Source organism: Dasypus novemcinctus, chromosome 14 (genome assembly GCF_030445035.2).
Source record: "Dasypus novemcinctus isolate mDasNov1 chromosome 14, mDasNov1.1.hap2, whole genome shotgun sequence".
NCBI classification, from domain to species: Eukaryota; Metazoa; Chordata; class Mammalia; order Cingulata; family Dasypodidae; genus Dasypus; species Dasypus novemcinctus.
In genome coordinates this window covers 30,719,560-30,745,001 of record NC_080686.1, presented here as the reverse complement: position 1 = coordinate 30,745,001, position 25,442 = coordinate 30,719,560, and the positions used below count along the sequence as shown (strand labels likewise).

The following is a 25,442-nucleotide window of genomic DNA, read 5'->3' as shown; positions in this document are numbered from 1 at the left end:
AATGCAATGCTACTTCAAACCCACAAGGATGGCCATTGGGAAAAAAAACAACAACAAATGTTGAAGAGGATGCAGAGAAACTGGAACTCCTAGTGTGTTGCTGATGGGAATCTAAAATGGCACAGCCACCGTGGAAAGCAATATGGTGGTTCCTTACAAAGTTAAATTCCAGCAATTCCACTTCTAGGTATAATTTCAAAGAGAATACAAACAGAGCCTCGAAAAGATACTTGTACAGCAGTGTTTATATCAGTGCTATTCGCAATAGCCAAAAGGTAGAAATACAAGTGTTCTTAAACAAATGAATAAAAAAAATGTGGTACACACAATGAAATATTTGGCTATCAGAAAAAATGAAGTTCTGAGACATGTTGCAACATGATCATGGAAGAACCCTGAAACATTATGCTAAGCGAAATGAGCAAGACATGTAAGGACAAATATTGTATGATGTCACTAATAAGAGATGTCTAGAAACAGCAAATTCACAGAGACAAAGTACATTAGAGGCTACAAGGGGAAAAGGAAGGGGAACAGAGGGATGTATGGCTGGTGTTTGATATTAAATACATAAAAGGAAAAAAGAAACCAAGAGATGAACATTTTAAGCAAAAGCGAGTAATCAGTTGGAAAAAATGGCACAGAAAGCTCAATTAAAACAAGGACAAGACAAGTCCGGTGCCCACTAGATTTTCCGGTAGGTCACTGATAACTCTGTAAGGCAGAATTTGGAGATGTGGTGGGGCAGGGGAAGATGGCTAGAGTCCTGGGCTAATATCCAAATGGCATAAATCAAAGTTATTTGAATGTTATTCTAGAGTTCTGCTTCTCAGTCTTTGAGGTGCATACAAATCACCTGGTGATCTCATTAAAATGTTGATTCTGACAAAGTAATTCCCAGGTAGGGACTGAAAGTGTGTTTCTAACCAGCCCCCAGGTGGTGCAAATTCTGTCAGTTAATGTGGACTGCATTTGAAGAACAAGGGGACGCAAGGAGGAGGGAGAGGTTTTGAATTTGCTGCTCTGGTTTAGGAAGAATTTGTTTATATTCATGGGAAAGAAAGGAGCACTTTTATAGCCTATACTATAATAATCCATAAAGAAAAAAGGTTGGAAATTCAGGGAAGGGGATATCTGATAGCATAAGATCCCAGAGGAGGTACTGAGGCAACTGGATCGGAGCATTTGCAGAGATTAACCTTGAACTCCAGAAAAGAGACCATTTCCTCTAGAAGAAGAGAAAAGTTGGCAGTGGTGACACACCCAATGGTTAAGTGTGCAGAAAATTGTGTGGGACGTTGAGGGGCTCTGGCCTGATGGCCTGAATTTGTCTGTGAGGTAGAAAGAGGGAAGCTGATCCTTGGAGATAGGGAGCTATTTATTATAAGAAAAGGAGGGGACTAATCAGGGACATATAAAAACCCTGCTGAAAAGCAATATGGGCCCAGGAGAGAGCAAGGTGAAGTCCTAATTCCATAACCATGAGGGTTTTCTCCAGCTACTCAAGGAAAAGAGCAAAGAAGTTGGTTAGATGATCTGAGGCTGAAGGCAAATGGCTGGATGAAGTTGAGGAATAAGGGAAAGAAGGTGCTAAGAATTCTGGCAAGAGTGGCTAAGGATAAACAATGCCTAAAGAGGGAAGTAGAGATTTACTGGGTCTGAATGGCCAGGAGATAAAGGAGAGACCCCACAGACTTGAGGTTCTGATTGAGGTGAAGATAAAGCTGAGAAACCCAAAAATGAGGCTAAAATAAAGAGATTATAGTCAGAAACTGGCATACTGAAATTTTAGATTCCAAGGATGAAAACTACAGTTATTGAAAAATTCAAGTGTATGGCCACGGAAAAGGTTTGAAGAAGTGGAAAATACATTTCTTTCCTTATAGTATAATTAAAATACACACGGAGAGACACATACAGAGAACAATATCATTTCATTAAATATGCATCTAAAAAGAAAATCACACAAGCATTTCTGTCTTTTATTATTCAGAAGCAAAAAGCAGAGTAACCAGGCTTACACCTACCCTATTGCTAAGTTTCAAATACTGAACCTTACTCTTTAAATGATATTGTAATAGGGAAAGAGGTACAACTTGATTCTTTCAACTTCGTTATTTTATAGTAGTAATAATGTACATTATTGCTTACTGAAATGAAGAAGGTATTTAATGTATCCATATCCCATTTCAGTTTTAGAATATTTAATGAGTTATTGGAAAATTTGTAAATGTCTATCAATTAGCATCTGTTAAATATCTGAGCAAAAAGACACATCTTGGAAACTAGACTCATTGTTATCATATATACAATAGTGACAGCAAGTTAATAGTTTAATAAAGATCTAGCTAATATATTCCTGATAATTTGTTTTTACCCATGTGCCTTCAATATTTTCCTAACATTTGGACGATCATATTAGGATGCTTTATATATCTTAGCAATGAAAAACATATATGCCCCTTGTTAGATAAACATGCAGCTGTTTATGCTTATAGGACACTTCTACCTATAATAGCAAGTTAATTACTATATTTTAGCAATATGAAATCTAACAATTACTCCTTTAAATCATTACTAGTATCAATATAAAAAAATTACTCCTTTAAATCATTACTAGTATCAATATAAAAAATACATATACTATCAAGGATGTCAATAACTGATTTGCCTATCAAACAGAAAATAAAATTCAAACAAAACTCTGTCACTACAATTATTTAATTTAAAATTAAGTTTACAATCAGATTTACCCATGGTTTATTGGAATACATGAAGAGATTATATAACTACAAGTTATAACCTACAGATCATTTGTAAACCTGAAAACTCATAATTCTGAATTACTAACAACATGAATGAACTTATTTACAGTCAGAGAGAAATACATTTAGACAACTTTAAAATCATTATAGTCTTTGATTGGGAGGTGTCATGACTTTATTATGAAATTTTTAACATTGGAAATATGTCTTAAGATTTTTAAGTTTGAAAACATCCGCATCATTGTTTTCTGAATACATTACCATTTAGTTAATACAGTAAAAATATGACCAATGAAAAAAATCAGTAGCAATATGATTTCAGATACTTAAAACATATGTCAGTTAAGTAAGGAATATCCAAAACATGCTGGAATGCTCTTTACCACTCAAGACTAATTTCTTACCTCTTCCCACTGCATGCACTACTGATGGGCCAAATCCCCGGATCTGGAATCCAAGTCCCTCAGCTGAATCTGGGATTTTCACTGTCCTAAAATGAATCAAAAAATAAGGTAAGATGAAAATAAAAATGTCACAATTGGTTCAGACAATATTTGTCCATACCTTTACTCTTTCATTTGATAAATGCTCATCAAGGATCTACCACGTGAAAGACTCTAGACAGGGCAAACTTCAGAGGACAAATACAGGCCTGCCTTCACAGAGTACCTAGCAAATACGCAAAACAGTGTTCCTCAACTGAGCATAGTATCCTGAAAACAGAACAGGCTTTGGAGCCAGGCAAACCTAGCTGTGATTCCTCATCCAGTCACTTAATAGTTGGGTATCGCTTTACTTCTCCAGGCCACAAGCTCCAGAAAGATGGTGATGTTAATAATTTACAGGGTGGTGGTGGGGATTAAAAGATAAACTATTAGCAAATTGCCCTGCACTTAATAAAATAGAAGCTTCGCTCAGTAGTTTACTGTTACAAAAGAAAAAAAAAAATCAGTACACCATGAAATTTCCTTGAAAATTTAATAAAAAAGAAAGACAATACATTTCTGCCTATTGGGAACTTCATCAAAGAACAACAAAGAACTAGTTATAAAGAACTGATCTGTCAAATACTACATCAAAATAATTTAAGAATATGATTAATTTTATTATTTATTCATGGAATTTTTAAAGAATAATACATCAAAAGGTAAAGTTTATGCCTCAAATAGAGGGGTTCCTATAAGCAGGGCGGACATTCTCAGGAATTTGGCAACCCTGTCAGCGGGCCCTACTTTGGCCCCAATGTAACAGAATTAGACTCATTTATAATTTCCCTACACATGGTTCTTCTACTCCTGTTATTTGAACCTATAATTAGCACTATACTTGTTAAATATATGTCCCAGAGACTTAAATCTTCAGTGTGTTCATATGCTGGTTGAGCCCTGAATCTCAGCACAGTTGCAACACCTACTCTCTGGTTCACTGGACGCACCCAGGACAACTAACAAAAGGATGATGATGGACAATGCCCATCTCAAAAAACAGAGAGTATAACTGCAAACAAGACAGTTCCATCCATCTGCCCCATGGATCTAAGCCCCTTCTCAATCAGAAACAGAGTGGGCATCACTATCCCCAAATCCTCAAGATTGAGGAATGAACAAAGATAAGGGGGGAATGCAACTATAGACTAAACAAGATGTTATTATTCTAGCAATGGAAGGACTTTTATCACTGATAGAAAGGCAATAGCCACCAGAAGTTCTGAGAGGAGAGAGGGAAGAATAGGTGTACCATGGGGCATTGTTGGGACATTGGAATTGTCCTGCGTAATACTGCAATGACAGATACAGACTATTACATATTTTGTCAAAACCTATAAAATTGTGTGGGAGAAAGTATAAACTATAGTCATGGTTAGTAGCAATGCTTTAATATGTGTTCATAAATTGTAACAAATGCACCACACTGCTGAAAGACATTATTAATGTGGGAAAGTATGGGAGGGAGAGGGGTTGGGGTATATGGGAATCCACTATTTTTTGATGTAATATTTATGTAATCTAAAGCTTCTTTAAAAATTAAAATTAAAATTAAAAAGGAGAAATAGCATAACCATTAAAAGGTAATGCTAAATAAGAAAAGAAATGTTTTAAATGAATTCCCATTGAAAAAATATAAGGGGAGGAAGAATGAGAGTAAGCTGTTAGAGCAAACCAGTGAAGGATGTCCAATTTGGCAGTAATAAATGAAATATTCACAGAAGGTAGCAGATATCAGATAATAACAATGAAAAGCAGAGAACAGGAGATAACACTGACCAGCATAACAATAAAAATGAATATAATAAATTGCAGTAAAGAATAAAGATAAATGAATAAAGTGCAATACATTTTGATGGAATATAGCTACTGATGCCCAAGGGAAAAAAAAGTATTTTCCAAAAGATGATGAATGAATCATGAAATAAATGTCAGCAGCACTTCAAGGGCACATTAGACATCTGAAGCTAGGTGCATCAGCACTTATTTGCAGCTTACAAAATAATCATTGGAGGCAGTGTGAGCAAGACTCTGAATAGAACCATTGAGAAGGATATACACTGTATTTAGGTCTGAAGGATGAAGCTGGCAGTGCAACCTAAAATAAAACCTAGGCAGAAAAAAGAAGTATCTTCAACTGCAAGTAAAACAATTCCATTCCTCTGCCCCATAATATCTATGTCCCTTCTCAACATGAAGCAATCAGAACAGACATTGTCCCAAATCCTTCAAGATTGAGGAATGAACAAAAATGGAAGGGAGGTGGAGAAGAAGATATGACCATTGACCAAAGCAGACTTACTGTTATTGTAGTTGCTAATTCAGTAACTTGCAACACCAATGTAGGCATTCAATGCTAGAAATGTAAATTGTTCTAGGAAACCTTGAAAATATTATTATAACAATATGAAGTGATTTGCATACTGTCGGGGGTAGAGGTCAGAGAAGTAATTTATCCTCTATCTCCAATTAAATACTTTTGGGTGTTTAGGGCTGTATCCATTTCCTTTGAATAGCAACTCGTTACCAATGTCTGTCAAAGAAACACGTGAAAATGAAAGATAACTGGCTAAGGAAAAGAAGAAGGAATAAATACATATTCTGGTGAGCATGAAAAATATAAAGGCAGCTCATGCTTCTATATATTAAAAATGAGAGCTTGCCTTTGCCAAGATAATTTAGAGATTTCAGGCCATGATGAATTGTTGTTTTCAGATTGTGAAGAATGAATCACAGCCTCTCAACTCCTTCTACGCAGTCTTTCTATCCTTATAATATTGACATGGAAGGCTGACCCTACTCTAATCTTCAAGAAGACTATTATATATTTTTAAAATTTTACATAATACCATGGGATACATTTTGGTTAAAATGCTGGTACTCCCTCATAAATTGGTGTTTGGTGTTAGAGAATTGTCTCTAAAAGGATGAATTAATTTTGAGTAGAAGAACATTCTCTTTCTTATAGAAAATAAGTATACTACATTATCTGCTACATCAAGATGTTGCAAGGAAAAACAAACAAACAAAAAAAGAACTAAAGCCTTCTGAAAAATTCCTTGATGTTATCCAGGGTAAAATACAGCTAGAACAAAGAAAACCAAATTGTGTTTACCACTCATATCTTCTCCTTTTTCCCCTAAGCAGAAAGGGTTAAGTGTCAGGATCCTGCATGAATTAAAAACAGGTATTGTAAGAAAATAGGAAAGAATGATTTATAGGACCCTATATTAGAATAAGGATATAAAGAAAAGCTTATAGAGTCCAAACAAATTTAAAAATAAAAAGGAAAAAGTGAACAGGACATGCTCATAAAAAGTTGTGAAATATAATGTAAACAATGCTCTTGATGTAATGAAGGAACAACTAAATACAATGAAATGAGAGCACAGGTAAGGGAATCATAAATTTGGTAACATACCAAATGTTCCACCAAGCTCTTTACAAACCTGGATTTATTTAATGTTTTCAACAGCCCCAATGGCACAGGGCACTCTTATTATTCCCATTCTGTTGATGAGGATGTTGACACAATTAGCAAGCAAGTGGAGGTAGAGCGGTTGCCTCCAGACCTGGAACCTAAGGTTTCAGATACTGTTCAGCAAACACTGAGGGAAGAATCAGAGACCTGGGTTCCAACCCTGGTCATCTAGCAACTAATTCTATGACTAAGGATTTGTCTGCATCTATTTAGGCTTTCTTTCATCCATGTAATGAAAAGTTTGAAGTTTACGATCTTAACGTCATCACCAATGAAATGTCAGTGATCCTTGAGCCAGTATCTGTGGGTTCAAGCAGGGGTAAGAGGGTAAGAGGGTCAGAGGGGAGGGCCTTTAGTTTTATTAGTGATTGCTTTATTCCTTTCCAGTCTGTCCTCTTCCTTTCAAATGTCTTCAGAGTAACAAGAGGGAAGCAATGAAGTCTAAGGTTTCCTGAAGGGACATACAATGTCATAATTAGGCTTAGAGGGAAGGCATCCTTGTAGTGTTGTGGCTATTCTCTAGCTCAAAGCCTTCCTAAATTAGTCACTTGAATGAGTCACATACACTCGTTCAGACCACTTGGAAAGCTGCCAGCAGAAGCTAATGCATTTATTTATCTTAATGATGTAACACTGTCAGGAAGAGATTTAAGTGGTAGCGGCAGTCTAGCCCATTACCTTGAACTTTGGCTCTTAAGATAAACAGTGTACCCAGCTATTCAAGAAAGGTCTCAGAAAGGACAGAAGATGTTTTTAAAACAAAGGAAATCTGAAACTCATTTAGGAAGTTGGACTATCAAACAAGGGAAGGACTGAAGGAGTCAAAAATGGCTCTGAGGTTTTCTACTTTGGCCATCTTGGTGAATGACAACGTCATCAATAAAGACAGAGACACGTGAATAGGAGCGGAGGCATGGGTGGATGTGGACTGTGTGTGGATGGGTGTGGACCACACATGGTGGACGTGGGCCAAGCACGGTGGACATGGCCTGTGCATGGTGAGGCCTGCACATGTGGGTGTGGACTTCACAGTGCCTAGAGCATATCCACACAGAAATGAACAGCAAGAAATTGGTGGTTTCTGGAAATGTTTTCCCTCCCAGGTAAAAGTCACTCTACATATAGTTGGCAACGTTTTTATTTATTAATGATAATACTCAATGTTGTGGAAGGTATAAGGATGTAAGTGCTCTCATACATTGTTGGTGGAAATATAACTGTTAGTTATTTAGAGGACAATGTATAAAAAACTATAAAATGGTTATTTCCTTGGACTTGGTCCCTTAGAAATTACTAATATATGTAAATCAGGATGTAGCTACAAGGATATTCATCTTAGCATTATTTATAATCATGAAACATTCAGTGGACCTAATGTCCAAGAGTAAGGGACTGATTAAACAAACCATGGTAAAACTGACAAGGACACACTAGGCCACCAATGGAAATGATCTGTAGAAGAATAGACAATGTATCATAGTTATATACACAAATTTCTGTTAATTTCTAAAAAGATAGAAAATTAGAATATAAAGTGCAATCCCATTTTGTAAATACCTGATTGTTTATATATGTGGCAATACTTGGAAAAAAATGGCTAATGTTAAATTTCAGAAACTATGTAATATTATAAGAAAAATGCTTTCCTTAAGAAATTCTGTAGTCTCTAATTTTGCTATAATTACCATGATATATTTTCTAATTATAGATAGCTAATATAGATAGGTGATGGCAGATAGAGACAATAGAGGATAGCTAGCTAGATAGACAGACAGATGAAAGAGAGAGACAAAAAGAGTTTTTTTTGAAAGGGCTGGACATATTATTGTATATACGCAAGCATGGGGTGTGTTTCACCCATTCTTCACCCCATCCCCATCTCATATGAGCATTTAATTTAAACAATGTCTAATCAATTCATAACCCTAGAAATTCTTATAGCTGAACACTGAGGAATCTAGTTCTTTTTACTCAAGTGTTCTAGTTTTTTTCCAGTCATAGCCAAACTCAACCCAACCTAGACTAGGAAAATCCAGGCAGCACATGGGCAAGTATTATTTCCACTGAAAATACTTGGTTTGAGTAACAAGCATTTTATCATTATAAGTAACATAGTTTTTCCCATCATCTAAAAACTGGCATTAGTGATATTAGTGATATTTAAGTATTCCAAGCAATGGATGCTTAATTCTAGATATTTATTTAGCTAGCTTTTCTATTCTACCCATTTATGCTTAACGTTTTAAAAATCCCAAATAAAACATGCGACTTACTCTCTTGGTTTTGTGCTCACAAGAATTCTGAGAGGCTTTCTGCTGTTTAAGCATGATTTCAAAAAGCAATCCACTTCATTGAAAGGTCTCATGAAAACTAGGTCACCATTAATAGTAAAAATCTTTTTCCCAACTTCCATGCCAGCCATCTAAGGGAGAAACAGCAAAAATACTAGAAATTGTATTTTTATTAAGGAATATAATTTTTCACAAAATTAGAATTTGAAAAGGTTCAGAGCTTATAGATTTGGGCCTTTTAAAATATCTGCAATGAAGTTTTTATACAAATTCACAAAAACAGAACTGTGGCAAGATAACTGTTATCATTCATTCTCCTTGACCTAGTTTTACATTTGCACACCCATCTTGGCTGAAAATTTCTCCCCCTTCCTTCTTGATTTACGTGGTATATTCCTGTCGCTTTTTATTCTTTTACATTTTACAGTTCATATTCTTATTTTATCCAACTATAGCCAGATCCCAGCTTCAGTTTTTGTTTTTGTTTTTTTACCATTTTCCCCTTTATATCTAATTAAGTCAGAGTATTTCAATTTCAACATAGAGACTGATGGCACCCAAATATACCTCTCTAATCTGACCTAGCAAAAGTCTCTCAGGCTGGGGCAAGGAGTGACATGGAATCCAAAAAGAGCGCTCCAACAAGCACAGAGGTGCCAACAGTATAAGATGCTGGCAAGAGGACGTGGAAGCCATGATCCCTCCATGCCAGCCAGGCTGTTCTCCTAACAAACCTTTCTGCCTATAGACAACCTGCAGTTTTGGTTGGCAGCTAAGAGATGGCATCCTGGGAGAGGCTATTAAATCAGCAGCAAAGACAGATGAAGCGATGATATACGAACATCCTCTAAAATGCCTCAGAGGAACATTTCCTTCTTGTAGGAGAGTATTAAGAATAACAATTTATTGGTCAGGCCAGCTAACAGAGTATGAGTTGTCCAAAGTTATTCTGTTTGAAATTAGTGTGCCATATGATGTTGTACTTTGTGTTGCATACATTTTTATTTTGGTAAAAGACAGACATTAGGCAGTAAGAGCCAGGAGGATGGGTGATAGTTTACCAGTAGTGTTAAGCCGGTTCAAAGTTAAGAGCTAAACTTCATTCATTCCCACCTTATTTATTAAAGATGTGAATACTGAGAAGTTTACTTGAGAAATAAACATTTTACATGCCAGGCAGCAAGGTGAAGGAACTTTAAATCTGATATACTTGGAATATAACGCTGGAAGGTAGGCTCCATAAGGGCAGAGAATTATGACTGTTGTGTTCACTGCTGTTTTCCCATAGCCTAGAAGAGTGTGTAGCATACAATAGGTGCTCAATAAATATTACTGAATGAACAAATGGAGGATCATGAGATTTCTTTCTTTAAAAGGCTGGTGAGCTGAGTAAGCATCAATCAGTATTAATCCAAGAGGAAATAAGTCAAAGCATGTGCCTTACCAATGAGTTGTATTTAAATAAAAGTCAGATATGACAGAAAATTAGAAGCAGCCCTTGGTTTAATGGCAGTCAAGAATAGTCTGACATATCTATGACAGTCCCACCCTGTGCAGTCCCCGATGGCTCCCGGCTGGAATCAGTGAGGAGGAGCAACAGGAGGAGCCACTCGGCCTCCTAGGAAGAGTTGCCGGCTGTAGATGTTCACGTTCTACCACCCCAACCATCCCTGAGTGCCCAGCTGTGGGCTCAGCTGCCACTAGTTCCAAGAACAAGAAGTACAACCTCAGAGTAAGACTATCTAGAAGCAGTTCGCTAGGCCAAGATAAAGGATGGTTTTCTATCTGTTTAGAACTTTCATATTTGTATGCCAATACAACAAATTGAAATTTTTAAAAAAGCTAATTTACATTACCTCAGCATTAGACCCCCTTTCTACCAACTTTATTATTGGAACTTTATTTTTGTCCTCTAACCCAAAGCCATAGCTGCCTTCATTAGATTTGATCTGAAATGAAAAATACAAACGTTTTTAATAGAGCAACTATTAAAAAACATACAAATCAAACAGAATGAAGTAATTTGCTTCACCATTAAACATGGTCCACAGTCTTCTCCCAATATCTAATCAAGAAGAAAACTTATATCACATACTAAAATAAGCTTACCAATAATGATTTAGCTATAACGTTTTCCACAACTTTTAGGTCATGTTTCATTAGTCGATGCTTCATATTTGATCCTTCCATTTCTTCATCCGCAAAAAAACGGAAAAGAAGGGGTTCATCTTTGAATTCACTTTTTTCAAGGACTACAGAAACCAAGAGATTCAAATTGATTTAATTAATCCAAAAATCAAATTCATTTTCCACACCAGTAGCCATTAGGCAAATTAATGTCTGTCCCAAGACCTCAACCTCATACTCTTATAACATTTATAAATGTTCCTAGGATTCTTTTTCTATTTTTTTCTAAAATATCAAGCCAATGTTTCTTTTAAACTACTACGTAAAAGATTTTGAATTTCTAAAATAAGTAGTACTTCTCCAATTTTAATTTTTGTACTTATTATCCCAAATCTGTCACTTTCCAGGTTAAAATCTAAATTTAGTAAAAGATAATAATGAATCCAAAACAACATGCAATCCAAAACATGTAAACCTGTGGTGTTTTGAACCTATACTAAACATTTTAAGTATGTTTTTAATATCCTGAGCAACAATGGAAAAATTCAAGTCAATTAAATTTTGTCCTTGTGTGTGAGATTAATTCCCATTGCGGTCACTTTGTTCCAACAATTCAAACCAGAAATATGTCTTCTGGGTGCAAGGTAAATTTAGTTTCCACGAATCCCTAGTTCTTTTCTATTTGAGAGCAACATTCTCAAATAACCTTATTTCTGCAAAGGGCAGTTCTTCCCCTTTATTTGAACATTAATATTTTCCCCAAAGCCCCCAATCTAGCTTGTACAAACGAAATGAGGTTTATAATTTGTTACCTGTCTACAAGTAAATTTAAATGCTGATAGGAACAATTTGTATTCAGTGACATCATAGCGGCTATCAAAATGCTTTAAGAGGATAAATCTTCTCTTCTCCACTCCTCAGTTAGCTATTCTTAGTACCTTGGGACAGGTTGATTCATTGAGCTAGGGAGTTAAAGGGAAGACAGTGGTCCCATTGCATAGTAGAAAGAGTCAGGCTTTGTGATGAGACAGACCCGTGTTTAAATCCCAGTTCTGGGACTGATTCCTGTGTGCGACACTGGGAAAGTTACTTAAACCCTATGAGCTTCAGTTTCCATCACTGTAAAATGGAAACAGTAGAACTTTCTGCAAAACATTTCAGAAGAACTAAAATGAAGTAATAAGTGTAAATAACTTGGTAAACAGCAAGCAACCAAAAATGGCACCTATTTTATTATTTTTTACAGAGTTTGAGCAAAATTATTATCATTTGGATGGATGGATGGATGTATTAACTTATGGACTGGTGGATGAAAGACTGACATGAGTTAACAAATTAAACTATTAACCACAAATTACAAGGCAACAGAAGTCAAAGCAGACAAAACAAATGAGAATATATTGGGCAATGAGATTAGTCTTGCCTGATTGACCTAAGCATTTTGCCAAAGTTGTGGTTTTGCTGCTACTGATTCCTCCCACCAAGGAGTTGCAAGGACAGGCATGAACCTTGGTTTTGCCATGAACTTTTGTATGGAAAACTTTTGTTGTAATTAAATATTTTAAATAAAAATACTGCCCTTTGACGCTTTAATTTAAAAAGAAATAAATAACTGAAACTTTGGAAGCTTTTTGACTTGATATTATAGTTTTTAACTTCTATTATGTTGTAATTCCTACATTCGATAGTTTACTCTTCAAGGACTGATATATCTCTATCACACCTCATACAGTGCTCTGGAGATAGTGGAATGTATGGGAAGGGGTGGGATGGGATGGAGTGGAGTTCCCAAAGGAATGAATGATAACCGAGGATGCTCTTGAATTATCTGTAACTTGTGCTGTACTTCCCTTTTCATAAAAGTAACAGCCTTTTGAAAATAACTGGCAAAAACATATAAGTGCTATCAAATATGTTTATGAATATACTACATCTGTCATATATAAACATATATACGTTAATAATTACCAAGAGATTGTTCATTCATAAATGTTATGTTTTGTGGATTCCATAAAATGTTATCAATAGAAATGGAAAATTCAGTCTCATTACTTTTATAAATCCAAGGGGAATGAATTCATCAAACAAGAAAGAAAATCCATCTTTAAGTAGTAGCAAACAGATTTTTTCCAGAGATATAATTTTGTTCTCTGAGGTAATTTTGAAAACTTTTTCCTAAAAAGAACAATAACCATTCAACCACCTATGCTCTCATTTAACCAACTGAATTACCTATAATGATTTTAATATATACTAGAATTAAAAAAAAACATTAGTCTGATCTAAAATAGTTTCAAAGAGCTATATGAGCTCTCCCCCCACCCAGCTTTTAGCTCAAGGCTTTCTCTTCTGGAATTAGAACAGCCTAGAAAAATAGGAGTCAGGCAGCAGACTTGGTCCAGTGGTTAGGGCGTCCGTCTACCACATGGGAGGTCCATGGTTCAAACCCCGGGCCTCCTTGACCCATGTGGAGCAGGCCCATGAGCAGTGCTGATGCGCGCAAGGAGTGCCCTGACACGCAGGGGTGTCCCCAATGTAGGGGAGCCCCACGCGCAAGGAGTGCACCCCGTAAGGAGAGTCGCCCAGCGCAAAAGAAAGCACAGCCTGCCCAGGAATGGCGCTGCCCACATGGAGAGCTGACACAAGATGACGCAACAAAAAGAAACACAGATTCCCGTGCCGCTGACAACAACAGAAGCAGACAAAGAAGATGCAGCAAATAGACACAGAGAACAGACAACCAGGGTGGGTGGGGAAGGGGAGAGAAATAAATAAATAAATCTTAAAAAAAAAAAAAAAAAGAAAGAAAAAGAAAAATAGGAGTCAAATGACGGCAACTAGTTGATAATAGCCATTAGACATAGGCACCAATAGTGAAACTGAACGCAGAGGTAAGGACCCACTACATATCCACGGCAAGCTCCAGACACTCTTACTAGTTCATCTCTAAATCACCTCACTGGAAAGCCTGAGAAACTCCCAGTATCCTAGCAACAAAATAAATCAATGAAACATGCCAGCATCTAGAATAAAAATCCTTACCATGGTGCATGAATCCATTGTCACAGAGTCCAGTGCCAAATATCATTGCCTCTTCTCTGGTGCGGCAATCCCCCTGTTAACCACAAAAGCACCATACAATTTAATATGCAACAGAAGGCTTTATAGCACTTTTATAATATGTGACATTCCTGGTTGCATATTCAGACAAAGCCATTCACAGATTATGGCACACATTGCTTTCACAAGCCCAAGATTCATCTATTGTCATAAAACATTCACATGATTATTCAAATATTTTCTTTTGGCATTAAATGAAAATCAAAGATATACTATTTTCTGAGAAAAACAATACTCTATTAAACATGAAAATATATAACTAAAATGTATTGCTATTATAAATGGTCCTTTCTGTTATTTCTTAGAGCTTATATCCCAATTATGCAACAGCAAAATGTCCTATATTTTGACAACATACTAAATAAAGCTAAGTAAAAATGATTCACCATGCTGAATTATTCACCACTGCCACCAACTCTTTCCCTGTGTCAAATGGCCTCACTCTGCAAGGACACATAAAGAAACCTACTACTCTAGAGTAATTTGTAGGAACTTAAACATAAATGGTTTGGCTGAGCCAGCAAATGCAAGCTTTTCTTTCACTATCCTGCCAAAAAACAAAAACAAAACAGATCATATAACTGAACTTAACAAAAAAGCCCAACGTAACCATTCCTTACAGTTTCAATTTAGAAAACACCTGCTTTATTCATATAAGTATGGGCTCATGTACATGAATATGAATGCATGTGTACAGAATCTTACAATTATATGTTTTACAATTTAAAAAGTACTTTTTCATGTATTATCTCATTTTTTCACTAGTTCTATCATTCTCATATCATTCCATTGCTAAGTCTTCCTCTTAAACCCAGCTCATGTTATCCTAATCTGAGGCTAAGATATGAGAGTTAATTGCTATGTCTCATACTCACATTTGAATAAATTTTAGGATATCAGAACTGTAAAACTTAAGGGATAGAGAAGAGACCCCATGTACAGCTATTTCAGTAAGTAGTAAACAGTTGTGAAAACTAAAATCCAGAGAGAATAAATGACTTGCCCAAGTTTGTATAACAAGTTATTAGCAGAGATAGCATCAGGGGCCAATGTGCTTGAGCTTCAGTGCAATGCAATCTCTACTATATACTTTCTACAGACATTGTCATAACAGGCCACTAAGAGAAAACTGAAGAAAAAAAAATTGCCACTTGTCCAGTTTTTGAGCAAATAATCTATTCTTCTAATGCTCAAACTCTGAAAGAAAAAGTACCATGAAAAAGTTGATATCTGATTTCCTGAATCAGAATTTTAAATATTTATTCAGTACTGCTTTTGCTACCAATAATCTTTCTTCTACTTTCTCACATAATCAACATATACTAAAGTCCATGTGAATTCTATGAACAGTACAGTTTCTTTGTGAAGTTTCAATTCCAATACTGGACACAGAACTGAGACCAAACACACACATTGACCACGGTGCCATAAAAGGCTTCAGAACACCATGAAACCCACTGGAAATATGGATTCAGGTTTTAGCTAAAGGTAACTGTTTAATTTAACCTAAAATCTTAGCTTCTAAATATAAAAATTTTAAATGCTATATAATAAAAAATAGGTCATTTTGAATAGTGTAGAAATTCACATTAAATAATTAAAATCCTAAATTTTATTTATACAAAGAAATTAAATGTGGATTAGACATTAATATTTGAAAAAAATAAACATTTTTATGATTAAATAACAAATGTTATTATTTACTTGTAACAAAGAAAGCAGGTAGCTTTTTAAAATAGCAAATAAGTAAAACTGCTTATGAAGTTGGCTCAATTAGCCAAACATAATGGCTTATATTTCAAGCAAGTAATAGCCCTTTCCCACAAATAGTAAGTACAATTAAAGTTATTATCAGTTTAATTAATCTTACTTTTAATCAGTGGAAAACTTTTGATAATTTATTAACTGACTTAGTATAAGATATTTTAAATAAATTCAAATTTGTATATCAATTATGATGACCTAGATATCCTGATATGTATAACTTACAAGCAGATAACATTTTCTCAGTACCAGCTATCAGTATCCGTATCCTCAGAAGCAGAGTAACAATAACAACAACAAAGTTTGTACTTTTCTAATTGAACTGTTTGCAGATGTACATTAAAGTTCATATTATCAAATTACAATTATTTTCTAACAGGGAAAAAGGCACAGGGAGATTAGAATAACTTGATAGGAGTAATAAACTTTAAAACAAATTAGAGAACAAAACATTCAAAAACATTTAACATATGAGCATAGCTACTATTTGGTAATACTCAAGTCATGCTTCATTTTTCCAATGGTTATCAACAAATATTTTTAAATAGGAAAAAATCCTAACTCTGTTTCTTATGAGGTATGACCAAAGGCAAGTTATCTCTTCATTGTGCCTCATCTTTAAGATGGGGATAAACTAATACAATAAATAACCCACATGCCCCAAGTTTAAAGCAGCAGGGAATGAAACTCAGCACTACAATTTGTCTATCTACCTGTGCAATTAACCAGTCTATCAGTTTGTTGGCCATGACCACAGATTTGTAGGTCCTTAAATGGTAATCTTTATCTCTGTAAAGAAAAAAGAAATTAAAAACATTAAGCAGGAAAATTAATGAGAACTGGGAAACATTTTCATTTGGAATGAGTGTGCAACAGAATAGTTTATATAATGTAATTCAAATATATTGTCCAAATTATATGTACATAAGTGAAGTTTTCAAAGCATGTAAAACATGTGAAAATCTTTTATTAGCTCATATCAAAGGAAAAAAACACAAAATATCTCTTCTTTTGCATTTTCCTAGACCCAAAAAGATTACTATTTGCCATATCATTTGGTAATAATTTAGCTAGAAATATATTCCCTTAATAAAATAAGAAAATAGATTATTCCCTTTAAATCAAGGTGGATTCTACTTAAAAAATCCTTAAAATGTGAGGAATAAAGCAACCCCCTTTATTTCTGTTCCTGAATTCACCAGGAAGACAGGATTTCCCTGGAGGATTATTCATTCAACCTTACTGTAGGAGAACAGTAGGCCTGTCCTGAAGGAGAGACACTGAGAACCTTATCATTCATTTTGTCTGATCAGAACATAAACAGAATGACACCACATCCCCAGGGAACCAAAGGAATTAACTGGTACCAGGTCAGATTTCCTTTTCAGTAGATGTTCCAGCTCTGAGAAATCACTCAACATTTAGTTAAGATACCAACAAAGCACTCACAATGAGAACTGGGCCCCAAGGGCAGAAATCTGTAATTCAGTTATTTTGCAGTTCTGGATCAAAAGGGAACGAGAAAATGGCAGTCTTTTCAAAAGTTCAAACTGCAAACAACTTGAAGTGACTAATAATTACTAGCTATATTCACAGTACTTTGGCCTCTGTCAGTAATTTACAATTAAGACGTACATCATTGAAACACTGCCATAAAAATATCTCCCTGAAATAAGGTTGACATTTTTGAGATTTCAATAATAAATGACCTAGGTTAGCCAGTAATCAACAGTAATTTTATTTTTAAAATCTATTTCCATATTTTTGATACCTCATCATCCATCATCCATTTCCTCTTGGTTTCTATAAACATCAATAAGAATTTAAAAGGGGAGTTTATTATTAGACCACGTGTGCCTGTGGGCTCTTCACGCCACATAATTTTCCTTTCATCAGCTGAGTTCACACATATTAAAAGCATGACTATCGTACATTCCATCTGTTACATGGCTTTTGTCCCATAAAATTTTCCTTGGCAACTCCTAAGCAATTGCCTTTTCTAGCCAAAGAGCAATTCCTTTTCATCGGCTCTTTCAGAAAAGTAACTTTCTTGATAAGAAACCCCATATAGCTAAACTGTATTTTCAGAACACATTTTCTCACATACAAAATCTCCATATAAACAGGTGAAGTGGAGGACTAAACCAGTATTGTATTCTATTGGTTGAGCAGAAAACTTTTTTAAAGTACCCACTTGCTATAGAGTTAAGTAATCATCTCTTAGGATTAAGCTATCCCAAATGTTTGCAGGGTGTATGTGCCTGGAATATAGCAAAAAGTCAACAAAATATTGGCTCTCTTCCACTTTTTTCTATTTTGCAACGCCTACTTGGGAAATAGATATGGCAGTATTGGGGTGATAAACAAGTTGCTGTTTTCTCCTCCCAGTCCTGTAGGAAGTTGTCCTATCAAGGCCCTGCAGCACTTTAGCATTAGTGTGCAACCCAAGACACACCAGCAACTCTGAAAAAAATTTTTTTTTAATTCTGAGTTTCCTTGGAACTGGAAACCAGAATGAAAAACAGAAACATTGAACATCAAACGTTTGGATTCGACAGCCAAGATTGAAAAGCATCTTCATTCCATTTTGGAAATGATACATCCATTTTTTTTTTCCTGAACAAAACAATTTAGTAAATAAACTTCAAATGATATCTGACCATCTGAAATTCATTTAACATCTATCACTGTATATAACAAAGGAACCATCACATTCATGGAGATTTCCTCTATTAACAATCTGATTCAAAATTCAGTGGTTTCCACTGTCTGTCTAAAGGGACAGAGGAAATGAACCCTGATTACTCACAAAAAACAAACAAAAAACATGTCTTCATAGGAGGGAAAACATTGCAGAGAAAAATTATACTTATTAAATCCAAAGTACTTCATAATTTTCAAAACCAAAACATTTCTTTGGAAGTCAGTAGCATGAAATAAAATACATAATGAAGATTCATTTACATAATCTATTGAAAAAATTGAATATACAAGTAATCATAACGATAAATATTTATAGTAATTGGTATTTCCAAATCCTTCCCTATCAGTCAACTGTTATTATTAAATATTAATTAAATATGATCATTTCATTGTCAAGTCTAATATTTACTGTTAAGCAATAGCAAAATAATTTTAGAAATTAGAATAAAAAAGCAGGAAGAAATTGTATAATTACAGTCTTGGAAATATTCAAGGATATATTAGGAAGTAAAGCATTACTTGAAATAATCTCTAAAAGTTAACTTTTAACATTTAGAAGAAAAAACAAAAAAGCTATCAAGTTCTACCTGAATAATATTTTCCACATATGCAACATAAATATTTCCATTTAAGTATTCCAGAACTGAGAAACCAGACTCACCTTATCACGGGAGTAAATAAACTATGAAGACGGCAATATAGTCTTACACCCTACATAGAATAAAAATATGTCAAAAGCCAGGAAGATCACTGAAATGAAGATGTCAATGAAATTTGGAAATAAGCAAATTCATTGTTAGCATTCTCGGATCATTACATCTTCAACGAATTTAAAACTCATTCAGATCCTACATCATAAAATTAATATGACTTAATTCATTAAAAAGATAACTAAATTTGCTATGAATTTGTCTACACAAAGGATTTTTACTATTATTTTTCTTAAAATACAAAATTTCAAGATATAGTGGAAGTAGAAAACTAATCTATGCAGTAATGTGTCTATATTATTGTCCATTATATGTCACATAAATTTTGTCAAGTATACAAAGTAAACTGTATTACATTTATTTTTAGGTAATTGTATTAATTTTTTATTTATTCAAGTATTATGACCACATCTCTAGGAAGATGTGAAAGACGTGAAACAACTTCCAATCGATATAACCTTGTGGGTGATGTAGTTATACTATTTCCATTTAGAATGAGATAAGAGATGGAAAATATTATCTCACATTACAATTAGAATTCTTGAAACAATCAAGAAGAAATAGAGAGGCTTGCTGGGGTATGTCATTTAGGAATTTTCTACTCTGGAATATTTTAAGTCTCTCAACAGCATTTTGCCTTCTTGAAGCACGAGTAGCATTAATTCTGCTATTGATATAAAATTGTGGGAGAGGGCGTTACCTTTGAAATCACGTCTTGCATCTCATTTCTTGGATAAAATGTTCCATCATCATAACGAAACCTATACAACATCTGTTCTGGTTTGAACTGATGTTTATCAGTAACTAAGAACATAGAAAATATATTAAAATACTGATGATATAAAAAGTGGTTACAGAATAAAAGAAATTTATGAAATCCATATTCCTACATATTGAAAAATTTTCATTTTAAAATAAAAACTTTTGCTTTTCTAATACTAATCCAGTATTTTAACTGTCAAATTCATAATGATTTTATTGTTTAACACACAATTTCCTCACAATGATCTAAGAACTAAACTGAATTTAGCAACATGAAACTAGCATATTTATACATACATGAGTGTATGCCTATATATGTAGAATATATATAAATATACATATTTACATGAATATAAGAGCTTGTGTTTTCTATTTCTTCACAATGACACAAAGGCAAGCAAAAAGCGACCTTCAAAGAGTAGATACTCAAATAGTGAGCTGTGGTTTGATTTTTAGCCCTAGAAAGGAATTTTAGCATTTATCTGTTTTTAACCCACTGTGATCAAGCCAAGACCAAACATGCACCAATCTTGATCATTTATCTTTGCTTAGAACTCTGGAGTAGATTCCATTATTTCTATATCCAACTGATTCCAAAATTTTAACAATCATACGCTGAGAAAATGCTTTTCTGTCATATCACACCAAATTTCTTTTCTTAGTCTATTCTCAGTATAAAATGAGAGTAGTCATCCTCCCATTGCCACCCTCAGTATCACTTTCATATTCATGGAGACTTTCAGTAAACTTCCTTTCAACGTTTATCGTTTCCAGACTAAATTATTTTATATGTAGCCTACTAAAAATGATGGCTGTTCCAGAAAGGGAAACCCTTAAGACTAAAAAGCTCAAAGACTTTATATTTAAATATTTCCTTTACAGGGAATATAACATTTGCAGAAGGGATAATTTGTTACAGTGTGTTCTATTTTCAATGAAGAGATAGAAGACTTTGACCTTTACTTTTAAGCTAAAAATGTTCAACGGAGAAAGAGCTGTCTGAATAAAATCTCATGAACTGTAATTGGTGAAGCCAGAAGAAATTAAAAGACTTGTTACAAATACACACACAGAAGTATGTAAAGTTTCAGATAATGACACACAGTATGTGAGGTTTTAGATATTGTACTCCATCTTATCCAAACCATCTTCCTGGCTTGTGACCATAAAATTGTGAGAATATTGTTGCCAATTAAATAAATAAATACATAAATAAATAAATAAATAAATAAATGGCACAGGCTTTTGGCATCTTTTAGCCAGATCTAGCACTACCTCCTCCCCCAAAAAAGCAAGAAAGAAAAATAAAATCAAAATAAATATTTTGAAACTCTATGGCATGTTTCAAGACCAGTAATTTATTTCCCCAACACAATCTACCTATTCCCATTTTTATACCCTAAAATTCACTGAAATAAGTTAATTCTAAATCAAGGAAGTTTGGGCCCAGATGTCTGTCACAATAAAAATAAGTGGTGGGAAGTGGACTTGGCCCAATGGATAGGGCATCCGCCTACCACATGGGAGGTCCGCGGTTCAAACCCAGGGCCTCCTTGAACTGTGTGGAGCTGGCCCATGTGCAGTGCTGATGCGCACAAGGAGTGCCCTGCCACGCAGGGGTGTCCCCCGCGTAGGGGAGCCCCATGCACAAGGAGTGCGCCCCGTAAGGAGAGCCGCCCAGCGCGAAAGAAAGTGCAGGCTGCCCAGGAATGGTGCCGCACACATGGAGAGCTGACGCAACAAGATGACGCAACAAAGAGAAACACAGATTCCCAGTGCCGCTGATAAGAATAGAAATGGTCACAGAAGAACATATAGCAAATGGACAAGGGGGGGGGCGGTGATTAGTCTTGGATTAATCTGCAACTCTTAACTGTTGCCTAAGAGAAAGAGTAAAGAGCTGTGCATTCAAGTCTACTCCCCTCACTTCTCTAGAAGGGAAAATAGGTTTATTAACTGATGAGTGTTCAGATCATCTTGTAAGAAAGGTTGCATAATGTCATCTTTTAAACAACTATGCAACATAATCCAGGATACGTTGGTAAATGTTTTACAACTGCTTGTCTAGGCACTGGTTTGGGGAAGGCGGGTGGGTGGATGGTGAACAGGGAGCAGGAGCCCTGATTTGTAACACTTACCAATTTCTATGGTACTTATAACACAATTTTGATTATCTGACCAATTTCAAGATATCAATGTGAGTCTGAACACAGAGTTGAACAGACATTAATGGCACACCATTATACTGTATTTCTACCATAAAGAAATACTAGAAATAAATAACCTCCCAAGCATAGATAGCAATAAAATGCAGTAATAACAAATTAGGAAGCAATGAGTTTTGAGAAAATATTACCTTTGTTTATACTATAATTTTGTACTTAATAAAAAACCAACTCACAAAATGTTTCAAATTTTAATTTTTGGTTCTCATGAACTTGTACAAGCTAACTACAGCACACTATGAATAAAATAAATGAGGTCTCTGAATTCTCATGCAAGCATTTACACTGCAAATAGTAGAGACACATAAGATGAATATTATCAGCACCTTCAAAATATCACAGAAAAAGCAGCACTGCCTCAATCATAGAATTCCTGATATAGCAAGGCTTTGCCTCTGAAGAAATTCTCAATGATATTTGTAATGTGACCAACAGCAAAAATATCCAACTTTTTTTTTTGCTTGCTCTCTTTAAAACAGATGGTTCATTCAACTTTATTTTAGGAATTCTATTTTCAATAAAATGCTGCTGGAACCACATACTAATGAAACCAGCATGTTTGGCTCATATATCTTCACTTTAATAGAATTATTCCTTTAATGTGAAATTATATAATATGTTCTCTTATCCCCAGTTTGAGGAAATCTGTTTTAGTTAATTTTAGACACTTAGAAGAATGGTTTCCAGTGACAGAAATTCTGTTTGCAAAATCTGACATTATAATCGATCAATTCCTGCTAACAGTAATAATAGGATAGGCCATTTAAATCAAACTGTGAAGAACTATAGTAATAGAGAGGACTCAGCACTACGTTTCTCAAAAAAATAATCAGGTGCTAAATATCATTGTTCAAAAATTTTTTCAGTCCTCTAAGTACACAAAGGATTTTTCTTTTGAAATTTCAAAATAAAACTTTATTCAAAATTTACTTATTACTTCCTTTTCAAAACCGTATTGTTAAAGACATGTAGTACCTGGGGCAGGGTGGGAGAATAGTTGATGTGGTGATGTGAAACTGTATGCACCCCAGAAACACAAGTCCTTAAATCTAATCCATTCCTATGGGTGTGAACCCATTGTAAGTAGGACCTTTTAGGTGAGGTTACTTCAGTTAAGAAAGTGTGGCCCACCTCAATCAGAATGGGTCTTAATCCTATTACTGGAGTCTTTTCTAAATGGAGTGAAACTCAGACAGAGAAGCTGAAATTCAACTAAACCCGGGAGAGGAGGAAGAGACCAGGAGTGGCCGCCATCTGCCTTGCCATGTGACAAGCTACGGACCAAAGATGGCTGGCAGCCAGCCACAGCACCAGTCTTCAGGGAGAAAGCATCACCTTGATGCTCAGATTTGGACTTTCTTTTAGCCTCAAAACTGTAAGCTAGAAAATTGCCATGTTTATGTGCCAGCTGCGCCCTGAGCCTCAGCGCTGTTGCAGCACCTACTCTCCAGTTGGTTGGACTTAGCCAGGTTGCTGACAGAGAGGTGAGGATGGACAACCACCACACCAAAGAACCAAGAGCGTCTACAGCTGTGGGCACGAAAGTCCCATCCACCAGCCATGAGGGATTGAAGCTCCCTCTCAATTGAGAGGTGGGATGGACATCGCCACCCCAGGGTCCTCAGGATGGAGGAATAAAATATGGATTAGAGTGGACTTACTGGTATTCTACTATAGAATTATTGTGACTCAAGCAATGGAAGAAATTATGTCATTGATGTGGTTGTGAAGACACTGGCTACGGGAGTTGGTGAAGGCAGGGAGAGGGAAAAGGAGGTGTGATATGGGGGTGTTTTGAGGACTTGGAGTTGTCCTGAATGGTTTTGCAGGGACAGATGCAGGACATTATATATCCTGCCATAACCCACTGAATGGACTGGGAGAGAGTATAAATTACAACGTAAACTATAATCCATGCTGTGTAGCAGTGCTCCAAAATGTATTCATCAATTGCAATGAAAGTACCGCACTAACAAAAGAAGTTGTTAATGTGGAAAAAGTGGGGGGTGTGGGGAGTGGGGCATATGGGGACCTCCTATATATATATATATATATATATTTATTTTTTTTTTTTTTACTGTTTTGCCATATTTGCCTTGCTTTGTTCTTTTTTTTTCTTTCTTTGTTTTTTTAATGTTATATTAAAAAAATATGAGGTCCCCATATATCACTCACCCCTCTCCCCCCACTCCTTCCCCCATAACAACAACCTCCTCCATCGTCATGAGACATTCATTGCATTTGGTGAATACATCTCTGAGCACTGCTGCACCTCATGGTCAGTGGTCTACACCATAGCCCACACTCTCCCACAGTCCACACAGTGGGCCATGGGAAGACATACAATGTCTGGTAACTGTTCCTGCAGCACCACCCAGGACAACTCCAACCTCTGAAAATGCCCCCACATCACATCTCTTCCTCCCACTCCCTACCCCCAGCAGCCACCATGGCCACTCTCTCCACACCAATGCCACATTTTCTTCAATTACTAATCACAATAGTTCACGAATAGAATATCAGTAAGTCCACTCTAATCCATACTCTATTCCTCCATCCTGTGGACCTTAGAATGGTTGTGTCCACTCCACATCTATATCAAGAGGGGGCTTAGATTCCACATGGATGCTGGACGCAATTCTCCTGCTTTCAGTTGTAGGCACTCTTGGCTCCCTGGTGTGGTGGTTGACCTTCTTCACCTCCATGTTAGCTGAGTGGGGTAAGTCCAATAAACCAGAGTGTAGGGGTTGCAAGTCTGTTGAGGCTCAGGGTCTGGCTATTACATGGTCAGTCCAGAGATTCAGGTCCCCTGGGTATACATTAAATCCCAGCACCCACTACAGTTCCAGTAAAAGTAACAGGAGAGGCTTGTGGGCAAAGATCACATCTGAGTCCAGCTCCATCACACAGAAACACAAATTCCAAAGTGGAGCCAACTGACGTGGCACTGAACACCAGCTGCCATGACCATAGAACCTGTGGGTCTCTGTAGGCCTCAGAAGAACCAAT

The 25,442-nt window shown here is 35.7% G+C and overlaps 1 protein-coding gene across 1 annotated transcript in view; it reads right to left on the bottom strand.

Moving 5' to 3' along the window:
* PREX2 (phosphatidylinositol-3,4,5-trisphosphate dependent Rac exchange factor 2) overlaps positions 1 to 25,442 on the bottom strand; it is a 328,672-nt gene that overhangs the window by 167,199 nt on the left and 136,031 nt on the right. Inside the window, exons 12-19 of the mRNA XM_058275621.2 lie at positions 20,147 to 20,250; positions 19,398 to 19,447; positions 16,747 to 16,822; positions 14,192 to 14,264; positions 11,132 to 11,274; positions 10,879 to 10,971; positions 9,005 to 9,153; positions 3,170 to 3,255 (exon numbers count right to left, since the gene is read on the bottom strand). Of these exons, the coding sequence (XP_058131604.1) occupies positions 3,170 to 3,255; positions 9,005 to 9,153; positions 10,879 to 10,971; positions 11,132 to 11,274; positions 14,192 to 14,264; positions 16,747 to 16,822; positions 19,398 to 19,447; positions 20,147 to 20,250 (774 nt within the window). The remainder of the gene's footprint in view (positions 1 to 3,169; positions 3,256 to 9,004; positions 9,154 to 10,878; positions 10,972 to 11,131; positions 11,275 to 14,191; positions 14,265 to 16,746; positions 16,823 to 19,397; positions 19,448 to 20,146; positions 20,251 to 25,442) is intronic.